The sequence below is a fragment of the Amblyomma mixtum genome, chromosome 2 (genome assembly GCF_055824585.1).
Source record: "Amblyomma mixtum isolate Tamu chromosome 2, ASM5582458v1, whole genome shotgun sequence".
NCBI lineage: Eukaryota > Metazoa > Arthropoda > Arachnida > Ixodida > Ixodidae > Amblyomma > Amblyomma mixtum.
Window position 1 is genome coordinate 258,008,188 of NC_143013.1, and position 15,647 is coordinate 258,023,834.

At 47.9% G+C, this 15,647-nt stretch overlaps 1 protein-coding gene and 1 long non-coding RNA gene across 5 annotated transcripts in view; one reads left to right on the forward strand and one right to left on the reverse strand.

Annotated features, from left to right (window-relative positions):
* Nucleotides 1-429: 429 nt before the first annotated feature.
* Nucleotides 430-2,321, forward strand: LOC149363672 (uncharacterized). 2 transcript variants are annotated; one of them, XR_016289100.1, is made up of 4 exons: nucleotides 430-1,038; nucleotides 1,151-1,301; nucleotides 1,440-1,604; nucleotides 1,976-2,321. It is a non-coding gene; the product is annotated as an uncharacterized LOC149363672 (long non-coding RNA). The 2 variants fall into 2 exon arrangements; XR_016289099.1 differs by having other exon boundaries at nucleotides 430-1,301.
* A 7,515-nt stretch (nucleotides 2,322-9,836) lies between these two features.
* LOC149363673 (solute carrier family 35 member G1-like) overlaps nucleotides 9,837-15,647 on the reverse strand; it is a 66,898-nt gene continuing 61,087 nt past the window's right edge. For 2 of the 3 annotated variants that reach the window (XM_089573645.1, XM_089573644.1), the window contains 2 exons: nucleotides 12,718-12,920; nucleotides 10,338-11,297 (listed from right to left, as the gene is read on the reverse strand). In XM_089573645.1, the coding sequence (XP_089429771.1) occupies nucleotides 10,842-11,297; nucleotides 12,718-12,920 (659 nt within the window). In that variant the 3' untranslated portion in view covers nucleotides 10,338-10,841. Of the gene's footprint in view, nucleotides 11,298-12,717; nucleotides 12,921-15,647 lie in introns of all 3 variants that reach the window. The other variant, XM_089573646.1, reaches the window with a different exon arrangement.

Below are 15,647 nucleotides of genomic sequence, written 5' to 3' on the forward strand. Positions count from 1 at the left end.
AGCCGTTTAAAGCAGAAAAAAATCTTAGTGGAAGCTGCAAGTGCTTAGTTTTACATGAAAGTACTAGATTCAATTTGTTTTTTGGTTCTTTGATGATTTGTTTATTTTTACGTTTAGAAATTTAGTACTTCATTTGGCCATTTGGCGTTGCAGAGGCTAGCGATAGCTACGCGCGCGAAGCGGATGCTGCGCACGTTGTAGTACTACGTTACAGTGAACTAGAATATTTTTCACTGTAACTACGTTTCGCAGCGCACTTTTTTCCGCGCTGGTTGGCACTTCACGCCGCTGCAGTTTGCATTTTCCCCTTTTTCTGCGGTATCATTTACTACCAGTGTTGCACTACAGTGAACTAGAAAATATTCTAGTTCACTGTAGTTGCACTGAGATGTGAGCCTCGTTTTCCGCAAAAGTAAGTAACCTTCCATTTCTCTTCTGTGGTGAAAGTGTCAGCTTTGCCGGCTAAGCCACTAACGCGCCTGATTGAACCTTTGGTTTACAAATCACAAAACAGTATCAGCCAGTGTTTTACATACCAAGTGCAGCGTTGAATGTATTAAAACAGGGCAGTTGCATGTATTTGAGCTTTTGTTAAGTGGATACAACTAGGCTGCTATCGCATGCGAGTTGCTTTCTTTACCAAGGCGATGACAAGGTGAACGGTATTCTTGCCAAGGACTCTCATCTGGCCACCTGTGTGCTCCAATTCTCCTTGATGTGATTGCCGTCAGCGAAACTCGCGTTAAAAAGGCTTTGGTTATCTTAACTGCGTCAAGCTTTTATTTCATTGCGATTGAGAGCCCCGGCACAAAGGTAGTTTACTAAGTGGTGCTGCTCTGTATGTGTGCAGGCTGTTTGACAGTGCAGTGAAGTACTACGGCTCTTTGCAGGCATGGCAGCTTTTATTTTTTGGAAAACCATTGCACCGTGCACAGCTGGCGTTGTCCCTACTTCACTGTGTACATTTCGTTTTGGGTACAGGCTGTTCAACAGTGGTTTTCAGAGGACCTCCTTGCCTGCTCAACTTCTCAAGTTTTGGTAAGCACGCTTTGCAACTCCTTCCTTTTCTTTCACTTCATGATTTCTTGTATAGGTCTAGGCTCTTTGCTAATGTTCATTCCACAAGCCCCATTATTTGTTTGTCCTTTAGAACTCCAACTGTTGGCCGGAGGAGCAAGGACCTGGTCTAGTTTCACGGAAATTAATAGCAGCACCTTGTACTTGGTTGTTCAGACGACTTGGCCTGGAGATTGTTTCAGTTCTGAGGTGGGAATCTGGACTAATGCTTCTTGTGCAGTGCTGTAAGTAATCTCTTGCAGTGGTGTAAGCAATCTCTTGCCCACTGTTTGAGCTTCATCGTACAGATTAGAAAGGGCTTCTTTGGCAATGCAGTGTTAGAAACCTTATACACACGCACTTTTATTTGTCTTATCTTTCAGATGTGCCCTGTGTGGCTGTCAAGTTAAGGTCCAAGATTTAACACATCTCTGGTGTATACTGAAGTGATGCAGGCATTACCAGGACAGCAGCATCTCTGCTATGGTTTCATGCGACGGTGCAAGATGTCAAACATCAACCACTTTTGATTCAGCCACATCTTGCAGGTAAGAGAAAGCCTGTTTGCAAGATGCAGCTTAGGAGGTTCTATGAGTACAGTGTGCATCACAGTAAGGCAGTGCACTTGCTATTGACTGCTTGGCTTTCAGTGTCCATTCACGCTGTTTGGATTTTGCTTCTGTTAAAGGCCTCCACAGTGATTGACTTCTTGAGTTTATGGTGAGCCGTAGCACTCTGCTGAAATGCCGCTTGCAATGACATCATATGCATATATGTTTTTGGTTAGCTTATTTTACTGCCATGTGCTGTCACTCCTTGCCATTTCCTGGTCTTATTTGCTTCCGACTCCTCATTGGCCATTCTACATGCACCTGACTGACTGTGCTTTTGGTCACTCTAATATTTTTCACTTCTGCAGGCTGCTGAACAGAGCTGGATTTGACTTCCCTTTGTTACCGTCTAGTTGACATCCTCCTTGCAAGAAAAGCGATTTTTGGAACACCTAGCGAGCTCTTCAGTGCCATCCACATCACAGCAACTTGCTCATCAACGCATCCGTTGTGAACGTGCCCGGGGCCGGATGATTTTTTGATCTAACAATTGGTTGCTGCTCGACACTTTCCCGCCATCCAAGTGCTTACCGTTGCAATGTCAGCCAAACCAGTGAAGCTACCTCCTCCGTGGCTTCTAACATTAATTTCCTGATCCTTTTCTTTTTTCTGTGTGGTTGTATATGCACTGGATTCAATAAAGAGTAACGCAGTGACTGAAAAGTGTGCTAGCACATGCATTTATGGTTCATTACTACAGCCATACATCCCTTGAATGTGGGCTCATTGTTCGGGTCATTGCAAATCAGTTTTGAGTTCATTTTTGAGTGGTGTATACCAGAAAAATGAACTAACATTTTTAAAGCTTTAGAGGGTTTAAAGGCAGCTCTAAAATCAGTCTTGAAATGCGTAAAATAATACAGGCACCCATTTCGGAAAAAAAAGGAACGTCTAAAAAAATTCTAGAAAAGTTCTACCTCAGAAGTTTTCTAGCCGTATACAAGCGTAGCGTTAGCAGAGCTAATAGAGGGCTAGTAAACGTCTAAGTCTAAAAAACTGCTTAGGTGAAACTTCTTCTAGATGTCAAGCTTTTTTTTCCGAGACTTTTTTTAGACGTCTATTAGCGCTTTTTGTGTTTCGTGGGAGGCAGGCGCCATCGGGCTGCGTTGACCAAAGGCGCTGGTTTTCGCAGAAGACGCAAAGAACGCTGGTGTGGGGGCGCCTCGGGAGACTGCGTCGCCGTGAACAAAAGCAGCTAATCCCCTTTGCCGGAGATTCTGAAAGCGGCGCTTCTACCGAACTGCGCTACCCGTGGATCGGAGGAGACAGCGAGCGGCGGCGGCGCCAACTCATCGCCCGCTTGCCCCTGAGCAGCCCGACAAAGCGGGGGTGGACACGGCTGATTTTACCTTCCCTCCTTAAGAATTCATCGGTGACCGGCGTAACGATAGGCGAAAACAAGATGCCCCGTGCACTGTCTGCCTCCGTGTCGCTATCTCTCTAGAGATCAAAGAAACAGACACCCATCTCAAGGCGGCTCGAAACACATGCTCGCCGGTGCCGCTGTATGTCTGGAACAGGTCGCCCTTCAGTAGAGCTAACGATGGCGTGGTTTGAAAACGGCGGAACGACGCACGCCCGGACGCGGCATTTCGCAGATGTGACCATGCGGGGCTGCTTTTACCCTTTTGACTGAGCGCACCACCGCCCCTGGCTTGCGGCCATCACTCACGGTTCGAGTGAGTGATTTTCCAGGGGGGTGCAGCCGCCCCCCCTTGCCCCCCCCTCCGGACGCCCATGCACCCAGCACTCCAGCAGCAGCGTCTCTCCGGTCTCTCTTCGCCTTCCTGGATCGCGGCGCACGTCGGATTTCTTTGCTTGTCACTGTGACAGGCACTGCGAGTGGCTCCCGAACTCCCGACAGAAAGAGGCGGCAGAGGTAAATTGAAAACATGCGTGAAGGCAATGCCCTGGCTCGCGCTTGCCCGAGGGGGTCGCGCGGCGACTCGAGCTCGAGCAGACGATTTTCACGGCTACCGGAAGCATGCCCGTGACGTCGTGGCTGCCGTGTCTCCAGCGAATGACGTGTGGTGGCCTGCCCACGTCACGGGACTAGTGACGTCTATTTTCCCGATTTTAGTTTCAAAGTCGGTCCCTACGAAGACATCATCGACCCGCGAATTTTAAAAAACAAACGCAGTTTTTAAAAATTCATAATAAATTGCCGGCTCAGTTCCGAAGACAGACTTGGTGTGGATGCTTCTTAGCATCATTTCTAAGTATTGAAAACATTTACAAGTGACTTTTAATTCATTGCATAGTCCCTTTAAAAAATGGTTTCAGTTCTTTCGGCAACTATACAAACAGAAATTACTGCCAAGTGCTCTGAAGGCTGCCAACAGTAACAGCTTTGGGTTTTTCCTTGCACACGGTAGCACGTACATTTTTTTTTAAAAACTGATTTTAGCCACATGGCCCATCCTCGGTATGTACGGGGTGTTTCATGTAACTTGAACCAATGATTTTGAGAAAACTGACTAACCACAGTTATAGTCGGATACAACTTAGGTCTGCAGTGAAGCTCCGCCCACATTCAGCCTCCGCGCACAGAATTCCTCCATGACGAAAAATTAGTCCGCTGCTTAAACTTTTCATGTTACCGAAACAAGAAGCTTGTCACAAGAAAAATATTATGAGCTCTATAATTTTTATACGTGGATTGTTTGATGAAGTCAAACATTAAAAAGCAGATTTCGTTTACTGTTGTGATTGGCCAGTGGAGTAACACAAGACGCCGCGGACCGCAGCCCAGTGTTAGCAACTGCTGTTTTTTTAAGTTGTATCCAGGATCATGTGGCTCTCCTCAGGGTATTTTTTTTTATAAATCTGCTTAATTAGGTATACCCAAGGTTAATTATGCGAAATTTTATTATTCACTTTAAGTACATAACGTGTGTGTCATTAAGTCGTTGAGGGGGTAAGGAAACAACCGGTCCAGTTTTTTGTGGCAAAGTATCGGCAACGTAGTAGCTTTTCTCGCCATTTAAAGAAAGCCCGGGAAATGTGTGTGTGAGTGTGTGTATGAGTATAGTGCCTAGAATATACTGGCTAGTGTGCGCAGCGCGCGCGTTTCGTACGGGAGGGCGAGGCCCCCGCCGCGATGCCTGCGCGGAGAGGCCGCAAGGGGCGCTGCCAGTCGGGTGGGTGCGCAAAAGCCGCCGAACTCCTGTCGTCTGCTGTCACGCCGATACCGCAGCCTCGCGCGATTGCTCACGTTAAATCAACGTTTGACAGGCATCATCTCTTGGATTGTGAAGCTGGAAGACGCTAAATGTAAGCAAGAACATCCTGAACTGTTAAAGGCTAAGCGGCAATGCAAAGAGAGGGCGTGTATTGTTCCGTTGTGTCGAAGCGGTTATCGGTCTAACGAAGAAAAGGTGTCTTTGTTCACTGCACCGGCGGACCCAGCACGGCTTGCTGAATGGGAAAATAAGATCAAGAGGACAGACAGAAGGCTTACACTGAAGGCTGTCGTATGCGAAAAACATTTCCAGAACGAATGCATCGAAATACCTTTTAAGATTACGGTGAACGGCGTCGTGAACGAACTCGCCCGAGTGAAGCCGCCTGAAGCCCGATGCTGTTCCTACAGTATTCGAAAATTCTCCACCTCATCTTGTGCCTAAAAAGACGGTGAAAAGGAAGGTGCGAAACATTTGCGACCAAGGACCGGCACCTAAACGGAAGCGAAATGTCGAGCTGGTGGATCCCGAGTTGTGCTCAGCAGTCGACGGTGATGGTACGCGGGTTGACTCTCATTGCGTCGCTCGTGGAGGCGCATCAGAGGAACTCCAGAAGCGTTCCGATTCCGAGCAGACAGACATTGCTACAGGACCTATGTGTGACAGAGAAGCGATAGAGTGTCCGTGCCCAAGTGATGTTCGGCACCCGTTCGATGGAATTCTGATTCCGGTGACATGGATGAAGTTGCCTGCTGCGCCAAATGTCTCTTTAACTTATGCCTGTTGCGAGACCGAAGCTGATGACTTCTCGAAACTATTCATCGAAAGAATGGTGACTTTTGGAAAACCTTTGCGTGAGCACGGTTCTGTAATTGCCACAATTTACTTCCGAGGAAGAAAGAGAAAAGGAAAAGCGCGTGCTTACAGCCCGCCATGAGGCAGAGACAATAATCAAAGAAATAAATGGCTCTGCGTGGCCTCTGTAATGGATGTTGCATGATTCCTGTTGCAGGCAAGCACACTTCATACAGAACTATGTACTTTGCAGAGAAATGCTTGCTGACCACCGATCAAAAAGGGGAGTAATGCTTGCACTGCAAATATTTACGGAAGCTCTCGCAGAACAACATGTGCAGAAGAAAAAGACGAAAGATCCTTGCAGTGACAAAAAAAATTCAAGGATTTTTTCTCGTGCTTTGAGAAAGACAGAGAAAAGCCTGGGCAATGCTCAGCGTGATGTGACTCAAATGAAGGAGCTACAATGCACTGAGCGAAGAAGCACTCGAGGCAAAAATACAGTCACTCCCGAAGAAGCAGCAGTTAGCTGTGAGAGCTTGTTTCCTGGTCGCAAGACGAAAGTCTCTGAGAGGCATGCCTTATGATGATGGCTGGATTGTGGAATGTTTGCTAATGAGGAGCCCAAAGCTCTGCGAGCACCTTCGGAAGCAGAGCATTATGATTTTGCCTGGGCGAAAATGCTTGCAAAAATATCTGCAACGATTTAAGGGTGGCTTTGGTCTGCACACGAAGGTTTTTGAGGCTTTCAGCGAAAGGACCAAAAGCATGGACACGTTCAGCCGTAATTGTAACAAGTTCTCTTTACTTGGAACTTTTAAAATTTATATAAAATATAGGCTGCAATGGATTCATAATAGCGTAGTGTTTTATCTGTTTCCGTACTAATGCAGTCAAAAGCTGTAAGTTTCATATCCTGCCGCTGTGGCAAATATAAAATGTGCTACTCTATCAGACTCAAAGTTAATTTGTGCAGGTGAAGCCTACACAATGTCTGTCGGTTGCTGGCAACCTGCGACAGTGTCTCTCTGTTGCCACTGCAATTGAATACGCGCTTTTTCGTACTTTCTGTTGGCCAAAAAGCATTCCCCCCCCCCCCCCCCCCTCGCACTTCCCCTTTGATTAAAACACACTGCATTCATTCTATTAAACCGAATTGTGTGATTTTTGAAACGTGTTTTTTCTTTTTAGTTTGAATTCCATCAACCGCTCGCGTGTGCTTACATTTGGTTAGCGTTTGGTTTGGTGAGCCCTTTCCAACCCTCAGCGGCGCGACGCGTGCGAGAAACCGGCTCGCCCCGACGCGCGCGCTCACCCGACACCCTCTCGCACCACAGCGCCGCTATGCGGCCGCCGCGGCAGGCATCACCTCGGGTGCCACCGCGCCGCCCGCGCTCAGCACACTAGCCAGTATATTCTAGGCACTATAGTATGAGTGCGTGTGTGTGTGTGTAAAATGTGACTGCGTTCGTGCGCCACCGTATTCTAGCGCCCCCAACCATGTTTTGAACGAACGAAGCATGCACGCACAATGACGCAAATAAAGAAAACGGAGGCTGCTTTGAAATAGGCGGCTTCACTGATTTATTTTCTTCTTTTTTTTGTTTTGACTGCCTCCCTGTCACACATCGCTGATCACAGCGCGCGCTTTCCATGTTCCGCAAGAATGTGCTGATGCACTGCTGATAGTTTTTTTTTTTTTTTTTCATGCTGAGAGCGGCGTCGGCTGCTCACTCTGAGGCTGTGAGCCCACTCGCTTTGCTGACTGAAAATGCGTTTGAGCGGAATCACGTCGTCGCTTTCAAATTTCGCGGGCTTTCTTTAATTTCTGAGGGAAAAAGCGCCACGTAGAAAATACGTTGCTGTAAAGAGAAAAAAACTGGGTCGGTTGTTTCATAGCCCTCTTTAGAACTGAACGAAACACAAGTGATCCTAAAGTGAATATGAAAAATATGGCATAATTAATCTTAGCTAATTAACTAATTATGTGGAGCTTTAAAAAATACTCCAAGGAGCGCCACACGTCGGGAAACAATATGTCGTTGGTCTCACCCAGCTCCGGCGCGCCGCTTTTATTATTAAGGCGAAAGCCTTTAATGCCTCATACTGTCGTTAGCAGACGCGTCGGCAGATTCGTCCGCCTTTCGGCGTCACTGCTTAAAAGGCTCAAGGTTCCAGCATGAATGAAGGCGCATCTAGTGAATGCATGGGCTTCATAAATAAAATAAAAGGAGTAAAGTCAAGAAAAGGAAAATAAGAAATAAAAATAAGAAAATAAACAAAAATAAAAACAAAATAGAAATAAGATGTGAAAATAAAAACTATAAATTTAAGAAAAGGAGCAAATAAATAAATAAAAACGAAATATGAAAAATAAAAAAGTAAATAGAAACAAACAAACAGTGGCCAGGAAACGCTTTCGCCTTGCAGCACTTTAGAGAGCCAAAGTGCCCCCTGAATTTTGTTAATTCTTGGTTCAAGTTCCGCGAAGGCCCTGTATAAATGCTGAAATTTCCATCCTTTCTGTCCACAACACTTGCGTGTATGTGTTTCGAACCAGACTGCATGCATACCTTGAGTTTGGCTTGGTCCCATTCAGTCCTGGTGATGGTTTAGTTAACAACCTAGAACTAACAGCTGTCACGTTGTATTTGTGACATGAAAGAATAAAACCAAGGGAGCATAAGCAGGGGAATTCATCGGCACTCTTCACTATCTACGCTGCTATGTGTTATTGGTCAAGTACTGTTGAACATATGTGATCATACCTAGCATTGTTGGTATGAGAGAATGGGAGCTGAATATGAAAGACGTTACTAATTAACTATGGTGCAGCGGAAACCGACCTAGTGACTCGTCCCACTTATCCCAAGAATATTAAAACTAGCTGTTGTCGAGCTGACCAAAATTGTGCCTTAAAACCCAAGTTCATGGTTCTAATAGCACTCCTGTAATACAGCGTAAACAGCTGGAGTCGCCGACGTATAGGGCACCAAGGTCGGGCAATTTTTTTTTTGGCCTGTAGCTTTTGTTTTGCTTTTTTATTTTCATCCTGCAGTGCAGTCTCGGCGTGCAATCACTGGGACCCAGCGCAGCTGTTTGCATATCTGGCTACCACTGATAAAGAGGGTTGGAGTGATAAGGCTCAGGCCATAGAAATGCCATGAGAGCGCTGCATACTTTGCGAATGGACCTCGCCCCCTTTTGTTCTCGCGAGCGTTGGTGTGGTGGTATTGTTGACACTAAAACAATTAGAAAGAAAAAAAATGGAGCTGTGTTCACCGCGGAAAAGAGTTGTACAGGAATCTGCAAAAAGCATGTTAACTAAGAGCTAAGGAAAAGTAAAAAAGGGACATGCGATGCAACCCACTTACCTCGTCCTTGAGACTTTGCCCCGGTTCCCATACCGAAATTATTCCGGAGCCATCCACTATGACATCTATCATAGCCCATGCCAGCTTTGAAACGTTAAGCCCGCCGTACCGTACCGTACCGTACCGTACCGTACCGTACCGTACCATAAGGCTGGTTCACATGCAAGCGAATAGGCTATTGAGCGGCGCGTCGCAGCGAAAATTTCCAACTTGTTCGAATTTCGCCGCTCAACGACTCAAAATAGGTTTTTCCGCCGCGGCGGCAGGATTCGCTAGCATTTTTGCTTGCATGTGAAACAGGCCATACCATACCATACCATACCATACCATACCATACCATACCATACCATACCATACCATACCATACCATACCATACCATACCATACCATACCATACCATACCATACCATACCATATCACGTCTGGGCAGGTTATCGCAATTTACATCGAATGCATGAATTTTCACGTCAGTATAGCATGGTTTCAATTACGTTTGAACATGACGCGTGAAATCGTTTTAATTCGCCGTATTGCCAACATATTGCGAATCACAATGTTTGCACACGTCACAGTGGTCATTTTAACTGCAAAAATTACTTAAGCAGCGACAGCAACAACGTTTTGTCGTAAGAAATCACACGCTGTACGCGCTGTCGTATGATCAAGGACAGAACGGGCTGTCTACTGCAACGATCTTCTGCATTCGATATAGCACGCGCACACGTTTTGTGTCACTTGTGGCTTCCTTAAAGGGACACAGGGACGAATAGAAGTTGGCCCCTATCGATAGAGTGCCGCGTTCTAATCACAGAGACCACTGCCTTGTGAAGCGTTGATTTTTACTAGCTAGAAATGGCAAAATAAAAATAAAAATACAGAGTGTCGCACTTATTGGCCGATTTCACAAGTAGGATGAGTTCGTCGACGTCGAATAACGCGGATCCCGGAGGCCACGCAACGCCGCCATAGCGGGACCCTATCAACTAGGGAAATAGGAGAATAGCGTGGCACCAGAGCGGATGCGCACGCGCAGGTCAATAATCCTGGGCGGCTTTATTGTTCTGCGCCTGCGCACTGGCGTCGCGCTATTTACCTATCTCGCTAATAGATTTGGTCCCCCTATTCTAAATCTCCGTGCTGCGCGAAACGGTGGCAACCTGCTCTTTTCGGTGCCGACATCATGAGTTCGGATCGACTAGCAGGAAGATTTTTAAATCAATTTTTCTCGCCTATATATGCGTTTGTTGCTACCGCACAAACATCAACGTGGCATGAAATAGCCAGAGAATGTTTCTACTGTGAAGAATAACTGGATTGAGTTGACTTCAGTGTCCCTTTAATTACCTGTCCTAAACGAGGTCCATGTTGGCAAACAGTTCATTTCTTCGATGTATATCACCGGTTATTTGGTGGTGGCTTTTATCCGCACCAGGAGCTGGCACAGTTCTTCAGTAGACCAAAGCATCATGTATGCTCCCAGTGCCCACACTCACATCTTACTGACAGAACATCATTTCACCTGCCTGTACAGTCGCCAAGAGTGTAGTTCATTCATTCGATGTACCAAAAGTAATACTGTGGTTCGTTATTTTCTCTCTCTCCTGTCACAAGCTCAGTCGGATACAGATGAGGATATTTCGGGAATCTTTGGTTCTACACACCAGGTACAACCGTCACAGCATCAGCGTAGCCGAACACACTTCTTGGACATCATTGGTTTTGCACAAAGTACAGCTGTTGACGCCTAAGCACAGCCAAAGACATGTTGAGGTAGCTTAGGGTCTTCACCTAAAGCAGGCGACGACAGCGTGGCGAGTTGATCGTCAAGGCGACTTGGTGGCGGGCGGCGACGAAACCGTACCATAGTCGACGAACAGTGGCTCCTTGTCCTTCTCGCCGCTTCCCTTCAGTTTCAACTTCTCTAGGATGTCCAAGGAGGGGTCCCACTTGAGGTTCGAGCACACGACGGCCGCGACGATGAACCCCGCGCCGACCACAGCCCACGGTGTGGGCGCCTTGAGCTGCACCGCGGCCTGGAGGGCGAAGGAGAAGACCACGCTGGACGTAGTGGCGATGGCCACGCGTCCGGCTTCGGCCAGGGTGCAGGCGATGGCCGGTAGGAGCGCCGTCAGCAGTGCCGTTAAGCCAGCGCCCGCCGTGAAGGCCAGGTCTATGGGGACGGTGTCCAGGTGTCGTAATTGTCCCATCGCTCCTGCCGGTGGAATGCACAGGACCACGGTGGCCACCGACGTCCAGAAGGACACCGTGATGGGCGACACCTGCGACCGTGAAACGCGGATTGAAGACGGCAGTCGGATTTCTTTGTACCGCACCACAAAGAAGAAGTAATGAGCAGACGATTATGATGGTCGGTAACGCGAAATTTGAGCGCAGCCCTCCAAGTGTTTACATGCCACCTGCCTTGGCCGCCACGTGGCGTGTTACGCCGCTAGCCACACTCCATGTACTCACACTCCATGTTACTGTTATCATAATCATCGGATATTCCCGTGGCAGCCAACCTTCGGGCTGTCCATTACTCCGCTCTCGCCGTGGAAATTGGCGTTTCGTTTTGCTACTACCTGTCACATGCCTACTCACGCCACCTCTCCGATGGTGCGTGTTACGCCGACAACACCGATATCGATGACTATGACGCTGAATACAGGGACAGGCGCCGAAGAGCTGGGCTCTAAAAATGAAAGGGGACAAGGTGGACAACTGCTGACTTTGAAGTCAATTGATTCCCAAAGTGCCAGCGTTTCGGTTATGGTCTAACAAAACTGCCAGTGCTGGCATTTGTGAACTAAATTCAGTGTAGAGGTAGCGCTTGCCCCACAATTTCTTTCCATTCGTCATTGCTTGCGGTACGCTAGGAAGTCTAGTCGGGTACCAGCTAGCTCAGTTCTATTATTTAGGTACCGGTTTTCTGCGGTTCAGAGACGCGCTCTTCTTGCCGTCTTGTCTAACTCACCTCTGCGTCTCAACCCTGCGCCTTAATGCTGACCAGAAACCTACAACCGCTCCGATCGCAGGCAGGAACTCTACAAGGGCAAACCTGTCACATTAAAACAGCTTAGTAGCCGTCATTCTTCTTTTGTGCACCCTGATAGTTGCGTTCACTCTTCAGCAGAGAGAAGGAAGCTATGATTCGCCCAGCACTAAATCATTCGGACAGAACACATAGAACTAGTCTTCTGCAGAGCTCCAATTAAATCTTCCAAAATATATTCACTGGGAAATGTTCTCGCAACAAATCAAAGCTATGGGATAGCCTCGGTGTCGCTCTTACTCTCAAGCAAGCATTACACATCCTACCAGAGATGTCGTTACCTGGGTAGATCGGAGGACTGGGCAATTTGCCCTCCTAGCCTCAAGACTGTTTCCCTGGCCGCCCATCGTACGGCGAGCAAGGGCGAAAGGGCGGAGCTCTTAAGAGACATGAACAATGGATTTAAATTTCAACGAGACTTCCCGATAATGTGAGGACAAAACGCCAGGCAGCCTCGAATGCTCTGACGTTAGGTACAACGAAATTAAATTAATTGACGTAGGTCCGGATGGCACCGGAGCGCACGCCTACTGTCCGGGATGAACTTGGTTGGTATCTTTTGGAGTTGGGACCTTCCTCGCCCTCCTTGTTATCATCATCATCGTCACCCTTATGGGGCGTGATCAGATCAAGTATACAGAGCTCGCCTGGCAGGAGAGGCGTCGCAGGATGACGAACGCCATGGCCTGGAAGAGGGCGCAGGAAAGCGTGATGACGATGCCTGATATGGAGGCCCCGACGTCGGGCGCCAGCAGCAGCGTAGGCAGGAATGCCACCAGCACGCCGCACAGCACCAGCAGGCCGGCTACCATCTCGCGGGGCCCGCAGCGCTCCTCCAAGATGGCGCAGCCTGCGAATCGTCAAAGAAGCCGAGGGGTTTAGAGTCTCGGTGCTCGAAGCGATGCGGCTCTGAACACTGCTCACTGACATTTAAGATCTCACTGAACACTGCTAATTCAGTCAGAGGGAGCAAAAAAAATGTGTTGCAATCCTTGCTGACGATGCATTCGGCTGCGCAACGCGGGAGCCTGAAAAAGTCTATAAGTCATATATGCTCCGAGTCGAAACTACCAAAGCGTGTCTAAATGCCCCTCTTAGTCCAGTGCGACAAACGAATATTGCGTGGGGAGGCTAGTTACGGCTGATGCCTCTTTGCTGCATTGTTTGGATGAGAGAGTGATGATTGCGACAACGCAGTTAGACCCCAAAGAGGACTGCGGCGATTTTAGTCCACTCTGGCTTAAAGAGTGCGCAGCCATGATGAGCAGCACTTTAAAAAAAAATAAGGCACAGTTTTGTTCAGAAGTTTCTAGGCCGCCGGTGTAGTTGCTGAGTCGTATAGCGGAGGCGCTTACGGCACCCAATGACACTCCAACGCTCTGAAAGAATGAGGACGACAGTTATTATCACCCTCCAGCGATTTGGAGCGTTGGGGATACAAGATACTTGCACGGCCTCGAGCATGATAAACATTGTGTCTCTGGAACCGTTGACAGATAATGCAAATCCCGCTGATAGTACGCGCAGGCAAGCGGAGAATGTATGCCATTAAATCCTACATGTAGTCCTATACTCCGTCTCACAAGATGTTTGCAGCACTACGAAAGGTACAGCTCTCGCGTCCAATCAGGATGGCGCGCACTACATTAGTGTGTTCCTACGCGCCTGTGGCTCGATCCACCTGATGTCCAGGTGGCTTCTTTCTACCTCTAGCAGGTGGCGCGTGATGTCTTTTTATTCTTTTTTGGTTTGTTTTTGGACAGGCGGACGCCCGTTCCAAAGGGACTAGCCCCACTGTTTTTTTTTTTTTGTCGCAACCTGTTCTCATCAGTTCCTCTGTTGTCGCGTCGCAGTAAATTTCAGTAATCGTGTCATGTGCATATAAATTTATTTACTCCAGCGTGCCGAGGCAGCCGAGTGTCGATGGTGGCGAAATGCAAAACAAGCCCATGTGCTGCGCGAGAGGCAACGCACGTTAAACGGGCTCGATCATCTCATCGTCCTCATAACAACTGAATTCAGCACCCACGTTTCGTCGGTGAAGAAAATAGGCCTACCCTGGCGTCGCAGCTCCGCTATCTGGCGCAGGTACCGGCGGCAACACTACACAATGTGCGTCGCTTCGATTAACATCGCATTCCGAGAGCGCTTCTTGTATCGGAAGCCAAGTTTCTTCAACATCCTCTGCATTGTCGCTGCGGACACGGTCGGTAGCGTTATGTCCTCTTCGAAATGCGACACCACCTTCGCGATAGTTGGAATTTCCCCTCTCTGGAAAAAGGTGTGTACCACCCTTCGCAACACGCTCAGGTCAAAATCGTCCAGCTTCTTCGTCCGCTCGCGGCCTCTTCCGCCAGAACGCTTCTTCGGTGACAACACTCGGCCCGCGTTCAACGTCTCCGTTGTCCACTTGTAAAGCGTTCGCTCGCTCACCTGCGTGAGTTTTGCCGTCCTATTGATGAGCGCATTTGTACTCCAACTGCCCCCGCACTCGACGCGAAGCGCTTCAAGAACATTTAAAGCCACCTGCTTCGCCTGCTTGGGGAAACAGCGCACTGTCGGTGTAGAGCACACAGGAGACACAACAGACTCGACCGACGCCATGTTGGAAAGTGGCGACGCATCACTACCTCGCAGCAGGCCTCCGCAGAGAAATGTCCGTACGGGCTTTGTGTGGTAATTTAACCAGTGATTGAAACACTCCCTACCATTTAAATATACCTGCCCAAATCATGTTTTTAGTTGCAATGCTTATTTTGATTAATAGTCATACACTCCTCAAACATTCGAGGGACTATTTTCTGCGTTTCTGCAGCCCTGATTGGACGAGAGAGCTCTACCTTCCGTAGTGCTGCAAACATCTTGTGAGACGAAGTATAGGGCTACAGGCAGCGAGAATATTCATTTTCTTCTCACCCCCGGACTCGGTGCCCGCAAGCTATCTAAACAAGAATACGCCTTTATGGGAGTAAAACCAGAGTAAGCTGTCCTCTACCGCACTCTTTTTTATAAAGAAGAGTGCGGTAGAAGACCGATTACTCCCTTTCACTGATTACTCCCTTTTTACTCTTTTCTGTTTAGAGCGCACGTACGACGACTTTTACTGTCATGGCGTTGAAAAAGATGGATTTCTTTGCCTCTTAGTGGTATGGCCGCGATTAGGTGGATGCGAAATGCATTATTGCTTCAGTGACGAAAATAAGCCAGAACTTTGATCGCGTTACTGGTAATGGTCAAAATAGGGGAGAATAATGCCTTTATTATAAAGGAATTATTTTGCTTGCTTCCTACTTCCTCTCCTGTCTTGAATATTCCCAGGAAGCAAGAAGCCTTAATTGTAACCTCTAACAAGAAAGAGCGCGAGTGCGCACGCGCGCACGCACGCTCAACGAATATATCGATCGACACCTGAACCGCGCCGTAAGGGAAGGGAGGAAGGTAGGAGTGAAAGAAGGAAGAGAGATAGAGGTGCCGTAGTGGAGCTCTCCGGAATAATTTCAACCACCTGGTTATCTTTAACGTGCACTGACATCGCACAGCACACGGGCGCAGTTGGATTCCCCTCTTGATCTCGTAG